General features: G+C 29.6%; 1 protein-coding gene across 3 annotated transcripts in view; it reads left to right on the top strand.

The window, feature by feature from the left end:
* Nucleotides 1-18,564, top strand: part of Task6 (TWIK-related acid-sensitive K[+] channel 6) — an 88,721-nt gene extending 70,157 nt beyond the window's left edge. The window contains exons 2-7 of one of the 3 annotated variants that reach the window (XM_083099582.1): nucleotides 7,377-7,507; nucleotides 7,990-8,347; nucleotides 9,447-9,602; nucleotides 10,239-10,414; nucleotides 11,294-11,623; nucleotides 11,992-18,564. In XM_083099582.1, coding sequence (XP_082955708.1) covers nucleotides 8,221-8,347; nucleotides 9,447-9,602; nucleotides 10,239-10,414; nucleotides 11,294-11,623; nucleotides 11,992-12,306 — 1,104 coding nt within the window. In that variant the 5' untranslated portion in view covers nucleotides 7,377-7,507; nucleotides 7,990-8,220 and the 3' untranslated portion in view covers nucleotides 12,307-18,564. Of the gene's footprint in view, nucleotides 1-7,376; nucleotides 7,508-7,983; nucleotides 8,348-9,159; nucleotides 9,349-9,446; nucleotides 9,603-10,238; nucleotides 10,415-11,293; nucleotides 11,624-11,991 lie in introns of those variants that run through there. The other 2 variants (XM_083099583.1, XM_083099584.1) reach the window with 2 other exon arrangements.
* Nucleotides 18,565-18,851: the final 287 nt, after the last annotated feature.

The following is an 18,851-nucleotide window of genomic DNA, read 5'->3' as shown; positions in this document are numbered from 1 at the left end:
AGTAGAAAATAAAATTAATCCGACATTGTTTCCATTTAGGAAATATTATCGGATATTCCATTTAAAAAACAATTTGAGAATTAAGAAGTTGCATGTTATATATATACACAATTAATAAAATTTAAAATTTTTAATAGTTTTAATATTTAAACAAAAGAAATATAAATTTTGCAAATATGACTTCGTAACAAGATATTATTTAAATATTGTGAATTGGAAACCTATGACATTTAATCAATCGAAGCTGTATTTTCTTTTGGAAAGAGATATAAGCTCCGAATAATAAAAATTTTTTAATTGAAAAGTACTAATAAATACATGTAACAAAATGTATTCATTTTTGTGACTTATTGACGCAATTCATAGTAAATTTACGCGACACTTTAAAGGATAGCGAGGTATGAAAAGAAAAAAAAGGGAGAAAAAAGGTGAGCAGCTATATCGCCGTAGGTGAAGTAAAAAACATCGCTTCGGTATCCAAGAAAAAAGAAAGATCCCTGACGTCCTTTAATGTAATTGAATTGAAAAGGAGTCCGCAAGCGGTTGTACTATTATGCCTAGAAAAGCGTCGAGGCGCGAGAGAAAAGCTTGAGTGGTAAAGGCAGGAGGATTCATGACGAAGAGTGAGTTTCATCTTCTTCGCGACCTCGTTTCATTACGGAAGTTTCGCAAAAGTTTTGTAGCTGTCGAGGAACATGACGCTGATGATATCGATGGAATAGCCCGCGAAATTACTCGTGGTGCATGACCCAAGGGAATGACTTTTGCATTCGTTATCATGAAATCTATAATGTATCTGCAAAATCGAATAAAAGCATCATAACATATTCTTTTTGAAATCTTCATATTTTGTGAAAAAGCGTATAAGAATATGTATATTAAATATGTATATTAAATATTTTAAAAACTGTATTATACATATGCATGTTTATATGTATATGTAATTATATATATATTAAACTTCCTTAGATTTTTATTAAAATATGAAAAATGATGCTTTTTTTGTGATAATGTCTAGAAAATTTTATGATTTAAAATTATTATTATATTTATGTTTATTAGATTGTATAATTATCGTTAAATTATATGACAGTTAAGTATCAAAATTAGAATGCTTATTGCATAACTGTAATAGTTTTCTAAAATGAATAATTAATGATTTAATGATAAAACTCATTACATTGCGATATATCTGTACGAATATATGTTGCGAATTTTTGTATACGAATTTTTTTCTCTTCTACGCAATTAATAGAAAAAAATGTAATAAGTTTAAAAGAATTTAATATCTGTATTGATTTATCTGTATTATATTATATTTATTTCAAAGAGAATAGAAACTTTGATTAATTGTGCATGTATGTAATTTCAATGTATTCTTTAATCGATGTACTCTTTCGAATATTGAAGGCGTTCACTTGTAACATCTCCGAAAGGTATTAGAAAAATCAGATGTTGCGCTCGCAAGAATTGTACGAATTATTAGCGGATTCTATTTCTGTGCAATTTATTGTCGCCACTCATTGCAATTTCGAGATTATGTTGAGCAATTCTGCCGTATTTCTTGAAATTCAAGAAATTGCATAGAATTAAACATGCGAAGATTGCGCGCACTGCAATCTTATCAAATAATATCGTATACATCATTATATTATTATATTATATTACATATCACGTTGATTGTTTCAGTTTTTATAGCGCGTTTCAAGATACAAGTCTTATAAATCTCTGCGCAAGATATACAAATCTTTATTTTTTTTTAACTATAACTTGTACCTTGAGGTTTTTGAGAATTTTAAGATTCTGTAAATATGACTGGATTTTAAGATAGTATCATATTAAATGCTGAAAATTTTTTTAAAATATATTTTTATCATTTAAATCAAATTTTTATGAAATGAGCAATGAGACGTTCTATTTTTTATTTTGAATCTGTTAGAATCAGAGATATATTATATAGCTATAAGTAATTTTTATTATTTTATAAAGTTGATTATCGGTTAAACATTTTTTATATTTACAAAAAATATACGACCTTATTTATTTTCTTTTAGTTAATAATCATAATTTAAATTTTTTTTCTAAAAATCGCGTATGTAAATTTAATTGTATATATGAACGAAGCGCTTGCGAGAATACTTCCAAAAGAAATTTTTTTTTGTTTTGAGGTGCTAAATTCATATATCAAGTTTAACCATTTAACCCGGGAGGATCCTGTATATGTGTACATATATATATGTAATTTTCTTTTAAAATTTATTATTATTTCATTATATCAAATTTTTTCTGTTATGCATTATTTTAACAGAACTTTATGTGTATGTGTATGTTTGTGTGTCTTACAATTCAAATATTAGAAATAGAGATAAAATTCTTGTTTATTTTAAATTTTGTTGCATTTTTTTTGTATGGGAAATGACAAAGAGATGTTCAAAAAGGAAGAACATTTATATATACATATGTATATTTTAGAATATGCATATCATATTAAATATATTATATATTAAGTACACAAGTAATAACAAATGTAGAAATTATCGTCAATTCCACTTCTATTAAAACAAAAATATTGTTATAAGTAAACATAAAGTCAAATAACATAAGCTTGTTGTGTGCTTTGTGTTTTATGAAAGTTCGATTTATGAAATGATCGATGATAAATCGCAGAAGATATACCATCAATGACACCTCCAACCTTGGCTAACACAGTACTCGTGGAAAATGACCACACGTGTGAACTTTACGATTTCATATGAAGATAAATGTGTCGCAATCACGTGGCATAAACATGTCCAAAGATTCCACGATACTCATGGCAGTAAGATGACTTTTATCCTAAATCCCTGCTATGTAACGTAAAATATGGTTGACCCTTATAATCCGCTGTATATCTTGATTCATAATTATTTACATGGAACATAGCACGTATCTATATATTGATTCTTATTGGATTTTCTAGGTTTTATTCGCGAAAACCTGAGAGCAAACTTATGCATGAAAATATGTAAGAATTAGTATGTACAATAATTTATTATTTTCAAAGATTTTGTCTATATATACTAATTGCACAAAGTTTATATTTTTACATTAAAAAAAAATAAAAATCATATAAAAAATGCAAAGGTAAAATATTAATATATAATATATAATATAAAAATATAAAAATATTAATATATAATATATAATATATAATTTTTTTCAATTATAATTTTAATCTTTCAAAGATATTTTATATATATATATATATTTGAATAATTTTTAATAGGTATAATATTGTATTGTTAAAAAAATAACTCGATCGTTCGTAATCAATTAATTACATACAATTCAATTTTAAAATTCACATTAAAATTACTTAGAAAGAAGTTCTCTCTATTATTGTGAAAAAACACTTTACAATCTTATATTAAAAATGCAATTATGAAGTCCTAATGATACTTCAAGAATTTATTCATATCTAATATATTTTTGGAAAAAGTGTTTATCTTTAAAAAAGATGTAAACCGTGTAGGCATCGTTCTTTACACAACACCATGACTATCTTGCTAATTCAGTGAAGCAAATAAGTCACTATTGCAACTCTTTAGGATCGAGCGCACAATAATCGGTATTCATATCGTGGACAGTAACGGCGCTAACTGGTGTTATTAAACTCGTGATCTATTCAAAGTTATATTACAATGAAGATCCGATATCATGAGACTATGAATAGATAGCGCAGAATTGCAACATATCTTTCTTGAAAGTTTGCAGTTCTTGACCTTTTTGACTAAGTTAGCAATTTGTGAATACAAAATATACTCTTATTATCATGAATACACTCATCTTTCTATTACATCACGTAAATGGCAGCAGTTGTGCAGACATGAAATTATCAATTATTTTTGCACTCTTGAAAACATCTATCATAATATCTCATATCTCTAGAGGCAGCTTACATCTCGGGAGCATCTTACATTCTGCAAGGAGTTCTTTCACTTTTAATTAAAACTATCAATTTTAATTATTTCGTAGTTTTTTATTTTTTGCTATTTTATATCAATGGAGAAATGAATTTCGAAAATATAATAATCAAAGTTTATTATACATGTAATTTTTAATCTTAGGAGTTTATTATGATTTTTACACAGTTTATTATGATTCTTAAATATTTATTGTTAGAAATAAGTTACATAAGTGTATGTGCAATTCTTTAAATATGTTTGAAAAAATCATTTAAATATTTTTAAACTTTGAATTATTATTATGCAACTTAGCAAACATTAGTTGAAACATTACGTAAATTATTATTTAGCATTAATTGTATTCTTTTACAAAGAATAACTTATGTAATTAACTCGACTAAATAAATTTAATTTTTCCTTTGCAACAAAAATAACATATTCATATGGATTGAACATAAATGTCGATCATTTTTCAGAATGATAATGGAATTTGTATGTTCATCGATCATTACCAACTCTAATATTGCATATCGGAAGCATCATTTTTAAATGTATTCAGCAGATTCTCTCCCTTGTGAAAGAAATCACCGCGATTCTAATCGCGATCGTTATCTTGATTTACGAAGGGATTTCTGTGGCCTCTCTTTCACTGATTAAGTGCACGAAGATCGTTTTCTATGTCTTTTTCTTTTTTTGTTCCTTAATATTATCCGCATCACGAGTAAAAATTTTGGAAGCAATTTATCATAAATTCAATAAAACACAGGCATATCCAATCTAATGGCAATCTAACAGGTTATCGCGTAAATCTTAATTTAAACGAAAAGCAAAAGATAGGGAGAAAGAGAGAGAGAGAGAGAGAGAGAGAGAGAGGATTTGAGAGGATTTAACTCGACGTTGCTAAACTCGTTGCTTTCAGAATTGCCAGGGCTTTTCTGGAATTGGCTGGATGATGAACAACCTCGAATTTCCCTGTCAAATATTCTCTTGCAAAATTTCCTTTTCGCTCTCTCTTCATGCTTCTTCTTATCTTTCTTTCTGTTCTCTTTTCTTTTTTTGTCTTCCTCGTTTTTTTCCCATTTTTTATTATATACGAATTATTTATGTATAAAAATATAAATTTTTTTGATGGTAACTTTTCCATCAATTTTATTTTAAGAATCTCTTTGAATCTATATAAGTTAAGAGATTGTGATATCTTAATTGTATTAATTTTTAAGTTAAATATAGTCTTTTTGTGTTTAAAGATAATTAAAAATTATGTACAAATTTGAAAATTTTATGCGTTCAATTAATAGATGATAAATGCAGAATATATTATGTTTTCTTTCTCATAATTAATTATAAATTCAAATTATACATATATATAATATAAAAAATTATATATAATATGTATAATTTATAAAAAGATATGTAATATGTATAATATGCAATTATCCTATTTCTATAAACATCGATTAAAGAGGTAAAAAAAAGTATACTTTAATTCTAAAAGTCGAATTATATATGTTACTACAACATTTTTATGAGATAAGATACCATGTTGCTAATTAACAATTTGTTGAATATGTAAGTCCCATCAAAGAAAAAATTTAATTCCCAATGAAATTAAATGCATGAGTGCATTAAGCAAATTACAAGATAAACTGTATTATTTTTATATGTGATTGTCAATAAAATACGAACACACATCTATACATATAAAGCTATACATGAATATAATGAAGATATATGTACGCATTTGTAAGCACACATACGCATGCATATTTAACATATGCTATTTAATATAATGAAATGGCTTATCTCCTTATTTCTTTTTTTTTTAATGTATATATAAACTGAATTTTCGTAAATCATGCGCTGAAAGAAAAGTTATCCAAAATTAATAGGATAACGCTATATGTATAGGTGATATTGAACCAGCGATTGAAATTGTTATGATTTCAGTGAGTTTAATTTTGAATACTACAAATACGTATCTTTTTTGTCGATTGCGTTTCCAGTTTCCTGAATAAATGCGTTGATATTTCAGCTCACCGATTGTAATCTGTGATGGAAACGTTACTTCTCATATTCACGGTTTAAATTGTTTTGCTATATATGTGTGTGCTCATTTAATCCTCGATACTATAACGGTAAAGAATGTATTTTAATATGAAAATCAATAATTTATACATTTACAATTAACATTCAATATATTGCAATAAAACTGTAAATAAGGCGCATAGATGGAGAAGTCATCAACTTCTGATAAGAAGTATAGACTAAAAAGATTTTGCAGTCTATTATTATCAGTATTTTCACAGTATAAAAATATTGCTTGCTATTTATTAAGCGTAACTTGGATTTTTATAATTTTATATTTGATTTAATATTTATTTTTATATTCTTTATTAGTTATTTTTAATTAAATTTAAGTTTAAGGAAGCGAAAATATTAAAGTACTTTAATATTTTCGCTTCCTTAAACATTTAATTAAAGATAACTAGCTAGTCAATAAATAATTTAACATTTAACTAGGATTTATGAATAATTTTAATAAAAGCTTATTTATAGTTATGATTTTTTTATATTTTTTCTAGAATTCTTCATTTTATTATGTTTAATTATAATAATTTTTAATTGTAATATTTTTTTATGCACTAAATAAAATATGAAAAAACAATAAGAGAAGATTATCTTTATATTAAACTTGTACATAAAATTAAAATTATCAGCAAAGAAAGATATAATCTTTTAATTGATTTTCTTAAATTATTGTCAAACATTTGGCAATGTATTATCTGTAAATGGAACTCATTCCACTTGATATTTTGAAATTTAGTTACATTAATGATCGTGACTAATTGTATCCAGGATACGTGAAACTACGAAGTATAATGTGCGCGTCAACTGACAAGTATAACACGACAGTCGACATGGAGCGCTATATCTGTTCATGTTCACACAAACTTTCATTATCAGATGTAATAAGTTGCGAAAACGATAATAGATACATTGTAGATATAATACTATCATTTATGTGTATCTAAGTATCTATATATTTGTACAGTGATACACAATAAAATTTTATCTTTTAGATAGCAATTATTATAACATTTCTCTCTTTGCAGGTTTTTTTTTAAATTATATATAGCAATTTAAAAATGACATATCTTTCGTTTTATTCGAATATTCTTATCGCTTTTGTATAAATTAAAAAAATTTGATTTAATCAATATAATTTGTATTGTTGAATCGTGTATATATTGCTTCGACTTTTTGATAGGCAGATATGTAGCATATTCGGATTATTTTAAATGAAAAACGATATTGGGTGCCGATGAAATAAATTCTATCTACCATTGTTTTCCGAATATATTATAAAAACTACTACTTCTGCAAAATGTGTTTCGCTCAATTCGCCAAAGTTTTATCTTTTTTTTTGTTTAGTCGGCTCTGAAAACGTGGGGTGCTAAGCTGAGGAATGGAGGGAACGTGGCAGTGGGAGCAGCGAAAGCACTGCCATATCATTCTGCTCAACTCTTCGTCGTACCTAAAGGAAAACCCGGAACAGACTGCAGGTGAGCCCTAAAATCTAAATCAGCACATTTTTTGCTCAGTTAATCCTCATCGTCAAAATAGCTTCATCTTTTCATTGACGGGGAAAAAAGGGGGATCTTAAAACGGGTCATCTCGCTTAGTCGTTGGATTATATCTTTTCGTGTCGTACATCTCAATTTCAAAGTAGCAGAAAGATTCCGAAAATGAGGAAGAGATAGGATGAAATCGATTTCGTGCGGCTTTCTTAAACGACCCATATCTTTAAAAATAACGCAACGTATTGCTGCAACGGGGACTCGTAAATTTCGTTCGTATCATTGGCTTTCTTTCGGATATCATAAAATCGATTCAATGCTCCAATTACTATCTCGGTTGCTTCTTATTTTATCAGAGAGATTTATTTTTAATTCAATTTATTAATAAATTGCTATATATTACAATGCTTTTACATATCTTTTTATGTTTTAAACTTTAGTCAGATATATAGGCATGAAAGTTTCAGATGAACGGAAACGATTGCATGAATGCTACTGCAAGGAAGGAGATATCCTGAAGAAAAGGAATCGCGTGCCAGGTCTGTAGCATAGAGATAGGGCATAGAGGGGCCCCCGTCAAGCGTCACCGAGCGGAAGAGAGGGTTCGTCATGGACCCGATGATACAAATCGTACCTCATTGAGCGATGCAAGTAATTAGGGCCGGGGCCCTGCTAGTGAGCATGTGGCTCACTAGAGAATGAAGAAGCAAAACGTCCGGACTTTATCATTAATCGTCTTCACGCTTACCTATCTCCTCGTCGGTGCTGCAATCTTCGACGTGCTCGAGTCCGAGACGGAGAAATTACGCAAGGAAGCATTAGATGGTAAATAATTAAGTTGCTTGTATTTTACAAACATCTCGGAGTATGTTGCATATTATTGCATTCAGCATAATTTGTAATAATAGTATTGTTTTCAGCATAATTTTAAAATTGGATTTACATCGCTTTTATAAAAAATAACTGTTTTAATGATGTTCAATATCGAAGAAAATAGTAATGAAAAAAAAAAAGGATAATGTAATATAATTAATTTTAAACTAATATTTCAGAAGAAGATACTTTATATAAGTTCTTAATTTTGATTTGTTTTTTATTTACTATATATACTATATAATTTTCATATTTTCTCTTTTAATCTTGTTTTGATAAATTGTGAGTAAATAGACTTTAAAACAAATTCAAAAAAATATCTGAAAACTTCTAGAGAACGTCAGAAAAATTAGAGTGTCTCTTGAACGTTCTTACAACATTTTCAACTATTTGTATTGTCTAACAACCTTTTTATTTTCTATTATTCATGTAGATTATTTAACCATGTGGTAAAAAATGTTACACATATGTAACATTAGATAACACTAAGAGAAATATAATATATAATTATATAGAAAGATTAGCATTTGTATGAGCTATATATATGGAGAGGCCCTCAAGAAAGTCATTGCACTAGTGTTGAAGAGGAACGATCTTTTTACAATATAACGACTATGTATTGTCTCGTTAATAAATAAACGTCTCCCGTAAGTCTTATAAATCCTGAAGGGAGCCGAGTAGAGTGGTGATTCTCACGTCTTATATTTCTTCTTCTTTCTTTTTTTTTTTTTACAAAGACAAGTCTTGGCTTTTGTTCGAGGGAAACTGTGCACAATTTCATTAAAGATATCAAATTTTCATTATTTCAATGTGGGGATCTGTCATTAAATATGAAAGTATACTTTGAAAAGTTCAGAGGTCATTAATCATTTTTTATTTAGCTTTACTAACGAATGATATTCTCACTCGTCTTTTACAATTGGAAATACTGATAATGTACATAACAATAGCATGTACGCGATTTCTATTTTATCAAACTTAATACTTTGTTCTATGGATTGCAAGATACATCAATCTCTAATTGCTACACTTTTATTCTATGTAATTGCAGCCATTGAAAAGATGGTCATACGAAAATATAATATAAGCGAGGACGACTTCAAGATCATGGAAACAGTGGTGCTGAAGACGGAACCTCACAAAGCTGGCCAACAGTGGAAGTTCGCTGGCGCATTTTATTACGCTACAACGGTCCTCACCACGATAGGTATATATCGCGAATTTATTGTTGAATATTGTCAGCTACTCAAACCAAATTTATTACCACTGCTGTATTCAACCACTGCTGAATTATTTCCCATCCGTCACAAATTTATTTAATATTCCCACTAGAGAGATCCTCGAATATGACATGTTTGCAAAAAATAATTTGATATTATTTTACGATATTTTAAATTTTTGTTAATTTTTAAACTCTATACAATTATTTTGTATGCGTGCGTGTATATAACATACAGAACATTTAAAGCTTTTAACATTATTTCAATATTATTGAAATAATTTTAGATTTTATGAGTTTTTTGATACTTTAATTTTATGATTTTTGATTGACTGATTTTGAGACCAAAAATGGTAATAAGCCGTTAATCAATTGTTCAAGCAACATAAATGGGTTGTCAGAGATATATTCACTAGTCACAGAAATTTAAGCCACAGTATTTTAATTTTAATCGGTTTAACCATTTTATCACACAGAGAGAATATATTTGCACATGTGTATACATTTTGGAATTTTCTATGAAACATTGAATTGAATTCGAAATATCATTCTCTTCAATTGTTTTAAAAAATAAAGATAATAAAATTCGTCGTATTAAGTAGTATTTTATGTTACATTTTTCAGGTTACGGACACTCGACGCCGAATACTATATACGGCAAACTGTTCACAATGTGCTATGCAATTATTGGTATCCCATTAGGACTCGTAATGTTCCAGAGCATAGGAGAACGCTTGAATAAGTTCTCATCTGTCGTGATACGGAGTGTAAAGCAGCTTCTAAACTGTAAGGACGTCCAGGTAACAATAGCTTAGTCGAACCACGCTCATCGTCAAACATTTCATGTGCAATTCAAACGGAATTCGTGAAACTGCAAACGAACGTACATTCTGTTTTAGACCGGAGATAAGTGATTAAAATTGTTGAAAACTTACACAATTTGTATAAACTTACGAATTTACAGAAATTAAAATTTAATTATAATAGTATACGAAAATTATGTATTTTTTTTAAAATAATAATAAATAGTTGTAGGTGTTTCTAAAACAACAAAATAGCAAAATCAAGGTATTTTGGAAGCAGTCATAGAAAGCCATTTCTTGTTAGTTAATTTTAAGCAGATTATCACGTGAAAAGATTTCCGAATTTGTAAATATTTATAACATAAACATATTGAATTTTTATATATATTAAGATATATCATATATAACTACATTTTACTTTAAACATGCTTTGTATTTAATGTAAAAATAATGCATCTCATAAAAACAATACAAATTTTTATATGTGATTTTTATATATGATATCGAATAATTATCTAATATTTAACATGTGGCAATACATATATGTGTCTTATCATCCTCTATATACTTGATTTCTCTATAAAATATTTTTACTTTTTTTTTAAATTAAAACTATCATAATATTATTCTATAATGATTCCTTATGCTTCTTCTTATTTTTATTTTTTTTATCTTTTATTTCTTTCGTTTCTTTTATTTCAAATTGCTTAAATGATAAAATCTAGTAAGTTCTTCCCGAGACACATTTTTTTGCCTGAGTCCGAAAATTAAATTGTGCTTGGATCATTTTAACTTATTTATAATGTTATATTTTATATTTTCTAACACTTTCTTGATAATAATTTTCCTTTAAAAAATAAATTTGCGGTATTACAGGCCTCGGAGATAAATCTCATCTGCGTGGTAACGACGTTGTCTTGCTTGACCATCGCTGGCGGTGCCGCCGCATTCTCCAGATACGAAGGATGGTCCTACTTCGATTCTATTTATTATTGCTTTATTACTCTGACGACAATCGGTTTCGGCGATATGGTCGCGCTGCAAAAGGACAACGCGCTCAACAACAAACCCGAATACGTGATGTTCGCTCTAATATTTATTCTCTTCGGTTTGGCGATCGTAGCGGCTTCGCTTAATTTGCTGGTTTTGAGATTCGTGACCATGAATACGGAAGATGAAAGACGAGACGAAGCCGAAGCGTTACAGGTACACAATTATATTTTTATCTAAGATACATTGGTTCATATTTTTGCTGCATATCTAATACTTGATAAATAAACGTTTAATTTATATTTTTAATTTTTAGTCGATCTCTTAATCAGACCAATAAATTGAATTATAAGGTAGCGTTCCTTAAAACTGTTGACACTACTTTATATATATATGAATCCTTCGCATTGCCTTAACAATACGCACAAACAAATACGTAGAAATTAAAATAATATTTTTTAATATAAGATAGCCTAATATATATAACATATATGATGTATACATTTGAGTCATTTTTTTCTTAATTATTTTTATTTTTTCTATGAGAAATGTATGTACACATCACCAATATTCTCGCACCGCAGGCGGCCCAGGGCGCGGTACGTCTCGAGGGCGACGTGATAACGGCGAATGGCTCGATATTATCCGGCCAGATCGGCAATCACGGTAACGTGATGTCGTTTGACGATGAGGCGTCGGTGTGCAGCTGCCGCTGCAGCGGCTTCCAGAGAAAGCGACGGAGACCGCGTTTCACGGTGCGTCGCTCGCCCGGCAAGATCTCGCACTTGCTGCCAATGCAACAGTTGTCGGCGTTGAACGTGCAATGCGGCGAGCTGCATTCGCCGTCGATCACGCCGCTGGAATTGCCACCGCTCTATCAACATCGCGCCAGCATCTGACGTTGCTCCGCCGCGAGGAGCGTGGTACTCTTGGAACAAGAGCATTACTACCACGAGCAGCCGCGGCGAGTGTCCGTCTGAGGAGAGAGAGTTTCTGCCCGGCAGGGCCGCCGACTTCAACGAATTTTAATCGTCGTCGAGACGCTATCATCACCGCCACGAATTCTCTTTCTCTCGCTCTATCTTTCTCTTTCTATCTTTCTCTCTTTCTCTCTCTCTCTCTCCCTTAATTTTTTCCTCTCTATCTCTTTCTCTCTCCTCTGTCTGTGTTCCGCTCTCGTCGAACGAGAGTAGAGTCTCGTTTAGGTAAGAGATTGGATTATGATTAGAAATTGGATCGCCGGGACTACTCAACTCGAGTTGTTCAATCCGAATCGAGCTACCGGGGGTAGCAAACGGCGCCGAATGCTCCTCGATGAAAACGCCTGTCGTTCCCGATTCGACATATGCGGTGCATAATTCTTTCACTCTCGCGATCTACACCGTTGTCGTTCAAGTTTATTCACGTTCGCATAACCGAGGATATTAGGATAATACTCAACGATAATGAATTTCTAACATGTATGCGCTACCGAGTAAGGAATGAGAATCGATGAGTAAGAAATGAGAATTGATCCTCGAGAGATTGAGACGAAATTTTCCGTTCTGATATTCGCAAAAAATGGCTGTGTCGTTCGCTGACATCATCAAATGCGATGAGATTCTATACGTGTGATAAATTTATAGCCAAATAGATTAGTTTATAATTAAATTATTTTTAACCCATTATCAAAATAATTTTCTTAAGCGAAAGAATATATAAGATATTTATTGGAATAATGTATTTATCGCAAAATTTAGTGCAAGTTTTCTTATATACTTTTTTACTTACGATTTTCTTTTCCAAATTGAAATATTGATCCTTTCTTATTAAAAATCTGATTGCATTTTGAAACAATGTTTATGCTGAATATACTTATAGCTCACACATTTTAAGAATTAATTATAATTTGAAATATTCAGCACAATACAATCCTTGCATTTGTTTCCCAATATTTTCACGGTATATTTAGTCGTCTCTTTAAAATACAGTAGAACGAGAATTGTGGAATCACGTCGCAAATGCGATTAGGCAGTGAGCAGACCTTGAAAAGTTGTGCGCGTACAAAAGGCTATGTGCGGAGGTGATCGTGTATCTTGCAGCCGAAAGATACGATAAAATAAAGTACGAATGGCAAGGACGAAAGGGAGTGAATGCAAGGCACACATGTTGAGCGAAATCGTGAGCGAGTGCGAGTTTGTGTGCACGTGGAAATGCGTCTGTGTGTAAAAAAATATAAGAATGCGTCAATACAAACGCTAAATATACACCTTACGTTCTCGTTCTCATGGGAGAGAGAGAAGTATTATTAAAAAAAAATAATAAATAGATACACACCAAAGGAAGATATACACAAACCGACACGACTTTTTCCATTAAGAGAAGACATTTTACAATTTGTATATAATATAAAGTATAGAGAAAAACTACGATTTTAGGTATACGATACACACAAAGCGTTCCGAGAAATCTTACGGAGAAATGTGTATAATACATACTTGTAAGATACGTCACATTATTATCATGCGGGTTCGCAAAATACGTGATATATATATCCAAAAAAAAATTTCAAGACTCTCCATTTATTATTATTTAAGTACAGATTGAGATTGTCAAAGTGGCCACAGCTACATAGATTTTGTAGATTTTAGCTGCTGTAGATCTCCTCAAACACAAGCGCTCGGCCAATGACACGACGCAGAGGTGAGTACGCGAGAAAAATTGACGAATTTGCTTCCCCGATATGATCGTTTACAGTTTACCTACGAAGAGTCAATCCATCGAAACAAGAAGTACGTATTCCCAATAGATGCGTTATCATACTATAGGATGAACACGAGCGGAACAATTCTCTTGCCTTTTGATCGAGAAAAGTAGAACTTATTCGGATATTTTTAAGACGTATACTGGATTGCACATGTATAAGTAGCATAAATAGAAGACGTTTCTTTATCGAATCGATGGTCTATAAGAAAACGCCGACGGGTACGGCAATTTTCTCGTGGGAATGTCTTGTCATTCAAATCAAACGCGTGAGCCATGTGTTTACATTGTATATTATGAGATGTAAGATTTTCAGGAAATCAAATATTTAGATCATGCACATCGACAATTTGAAAACATTGATGTTCACACATCACGACCAAAAGCAATTTATAATATTATACGGATATGATTATATCAGATTAAGCTGCGATGCGCAATCTCTCTCGCATGAATTTTTGGATTCAATCATCAATCAATACGATGATATATCTATATATACATATACACATCAGACACTCGTTTACAATTTATTATATAATGTTATTTTCCTTTTGACAGCAAGCATAATTACGATGAAACAGCCGTACTTGTTGACCGTTTATCGCGGTTGCGCCATTTCACTTATAAATATCTTACTCTACGAGAAAAAAAGAAAAGATGATAAAGAATCGCTAGAACTTACTCCCGTTCATTAATATTAATTACGGCGAATTAAGTCTGTAATATATTATAGGTAGTAACAAATAATGCGATCACGTAGATCGTAAAGGATTTTTATGAGATAAGGAGGGTAATAAGAGAGAAAAAAAATTAACTTAACGAAAATAAATTAAGTGAACACATAATTAGCCATGCATCTTGTATTAATCGATGGTCGATGTAACTTTTATTTGATTCGCCCTCCTTGACGCATCATTTCAACTCGTTTAAGCTAAATAGCAGTAACGATCATAAATCTTTTTAAAACAACATATAGGTATTTTACAGTTTGAAACGATCAACACGTTCGTCATTTGTTCGTAGTTTATTATATCAAACTTTGCGCTAGTCTTCACGTAACGTAATAAAATTTTGAATAATCGGGTATATACAATTTTTTTAATTCTCAGGTAAACATTATATAGCATCTTAAGATAATACAAGGATTATATATACACTTTCATATAATATTTTATATTTATTGTAACATTCTATAAAAACAAGTAATTGAGCTTATAATAATCGAAGCTATAGTATTAGCTGAACAAAAGACGATTTCTCGTTTGCTTTTGATCTTAATTATTAAATAGGTGACATAAAATTGTTATAATATATCGTCAAAATATAACTTAATTAGTAATAATAGCATGATTTGATTTATTATATTCTATATTTACGTGATTGAGCTAGTATCTCTTCTAATAATCTATAAAGTTATTTCTCTCTCCTTAAGATATGCTTATTGCGAGAATTTGATATATCTTAAAAAATATGATTTTGTTGCTAATTGTAAGAGAACATTTCTTATATTCGCCTATATATCTAAACACATTTCGCGAAATAATAAATATTAAATGGATTGTGTTCACATCGATTTAGCTAAAATGCAGAATGAAATGATGTATTGTTTGACATGAGAATGCAACGTTCGAAAATAATATCCAAATAATGTCACTGTAATTATATTGCAATGCTATAATTTTCTTCCATATATTTAAATTGCTATTACTTGTATTACTTTGTTAAGAAGAAAGTATGAAAAAAAATACTAATAAAATATATTTAAATATTAATACAAATTTTATTTTAAATGAAAAATTTGATTGTCATAGAATCTTGAATATCGACGAACAATTAATAATAGTACAGAGCAACATGGCAAATAGTTCACAAATTTGTAGGATAGTACATTTATATGCAATTTCCCTATTTTTGTGAAGAGATTACTTTCGATTGACGCATTGTACCAAGAATGAAGCAGAAATATATAATTTCGTGCATTATTATATATATATATAGTATAAATGGCCATAAAAAACTGATTATGAGAAGTTTCTATTGATAATAATTGTAAATTGTGAAAACGCGACGCTGTTCGCTGCAAAAAAAAATTTTTATTAACTGTATAATAATATTGTAATATATATAAAGCATTTCTGTCTAAAAAAATATACTTGGGGCGCTTTGCTTCGTATCTAATTTGACGATTATTTAATAGCAGTCACCTGTACAATGGAGTTTGTAATTATATCAAATGTTTTACTAGGATTATTATAATTATAATTTTTCTCCATCTGTAATATAATCTTTTATATAACAAAGAAATTGTTTTTTTTTGTTATCAATATTTTAAGTGACACATCCTATACATGGAAAAAAATTAAGTAATGACTGGAACGTTGTCGAAGTAGATCGAAGCATACGTGACACTTCTTACATATGAGAAAATTGTACAATATAGAGTGAGACATACGCTTTGTTGAAATTGCTATAGGATTACGTTCACTTCCATGCCTTTCCCAATTGATGTTTTGTCGTTCAGCTTCCTAAACGGGTTTCATCAATACAGCGTGAAGTGTACTAGATATGCTAAAACTATCAACGATTTTACGACCAACGCTAACTTAGTTAATCCCAATATTGATGATATAAGATCATTTTTGGACTATAGCCTACTTAATTAGAAATAAAAATAATAAAAGATAATGTCTGAAAAATTTTTGCATATTATTTTTCATCACCAATATTTTTAATTTTAGAAATTGTAAAACAACATCATGAATTGCTGTTACATGTAATTGTGAAAAGAATAATTGTACAAAATATGTAATATATTTAAAAAATTCTTTTATTCTAAATAATAAAAATGCAGGAATGTTTATTTTGGACATGATGCTTATTCCACTAATTCTAATAAATAGACTATAGTCCTTAGTTTAAAAATTGGTTTGAAAATTTTAGAAACGATACATCAGCGGCCTTCCAAATCCTAGGATACCTAAAATTAAAAGAACGTCTCAGGTGTAAGGCATTAGAGATATAGAAATATAAAAAAAGTATTAAAATGTTATTAATATCGTAATAATCATTTTATCGAGAATATGTTTGATATGCTTTACTATTTTTGCATCGTAACATGCAAGTTTTACAGATGCGATATATAATTTATATCAATACATTATAAGGTTCTTGATTCGTTCTTTTAATTTCGGTTTCCGGAAAATTCAGAGAGGAGCAACAGCACAGGCAAGTGCCAGATGTAAATCAATCATGTGCTTTGTGTACATGTAATGTGTATATGTAAATATACACGTGCATACACTCAGCGGAACACACATACATTCGCAGATTTAAAGAAAGATTTAAACTTTATGCATTTTTAACTTTGTATTAAGTAGGTAACGGACACGAAGAGTCTACTATTAATGTTACCTTACACAAATATAAACAATAATACTTGTAATAGCTGTGTAAATTTACATTACGAAATAACCACAAAGATATGGAATTAAAAAAAAAAAAGATTCAAACATTCATGCAATTTTGCTATTATTATAATAGCGTAAAAAGATATAAGTACATATAGTTACAAATTTAACAAACTAATTAGTCGATTAATTAATTAATTAAAGCATCGAAATAATGCAACTTTATCATGATCTTAATCGATTTATTGCGCGTTTTTAAATCGCGGAAAAAAATAAGTTTATAAAATAAGTACATATAAAGAAGGGTATTCGGACATTGTATCTTCAAAATTTATAACAATTTATGCTTCTATTATTCTATTTACGATAATTCATCGGCTATCTTCCGATAATAACGATGAAGTGTAAAACAATTTTATCGTGAAAAAGATTGCATTCAATAAATTTTATTTGATCAAATTATTCAACAAGTAGAAAAATTGATCGTCTATTTTTTTCAAAAATAAAAGAAATATCAGGTTGTGTTGACAGAAGGAAACAGCTGACTTTCAATACATGCGAAAATTACGAAAGATTTGCGATATTAATAACGATATTGTAAGATGTGCAAGGAAAGATTCATACACAATGTTCCTCGAATAATTATGGCCACAATTTCGATGAAATAACTGAAAGAAAGGAGACTACATATCTCTTATTTTCACGTATATAAATAGCGTATCCTTCAAGGGCCTTCAGTAAGCCACTCATGCTCGAGACGCAAAGTTTGAGGGAGAGTAAGAACAAAACAAGGGTGAAATTTTTTGAAGATAAGACGCGAAAGATTGGTCGGAATCGGTTCTCAAATCCCCTGCCTGCACACACCGCCATGTGTAACGACATTTAAATGGATCGTAATTTGTAAATTATTATGGACTCTTCCTATTATACATATAAATATATATATGCTGGTATATATAATGATACATGTGCTCTGCCACAATAAAGCAGTTTTTTTTATCTACAGCCGTAGTACTTTCTTTTCCTATTTTATGTGACAATTTGTTTGTTTGTCTTATGATATGCAAGAATGATGATAATGTTTCACTGTATCACTTGTACAGTAGTCTATGAGATGTGTATTGAGATGTTGCACTAAATATTTGAATGATATTTTAAATATTTTAGTTTAATATTTAATTTTTTCTAAGTAAAGATTATTATATACAAGTATAAAGAAACAGAAGTTAAAATTTTTAGATGTATTGATAAAAAAAGATGATTTTCTTTTCAAATAAAATATAGTAATATAA

This window comes from Camponotus vicinus, unplaced genomic scaffold (genome assembly GCF_025532165.1).
Source record: "Camponotus vicinus isolate PSW18456_S1 unplaced genomic scaffold, iyCamVici1.0 SCAF_5, whole genome shotgun sequence".
Lineage (NCBI taxonomy): Eukaryota > Metazoa > Arthropoda > Insecta > Hymenoptera > Formicidae > Camponotus > Camponotus vicinus.
Note: the sequence above shows the minus strand (reverse complement) of the source record. Positions and strands in the feature narration are given on the sequence as shown.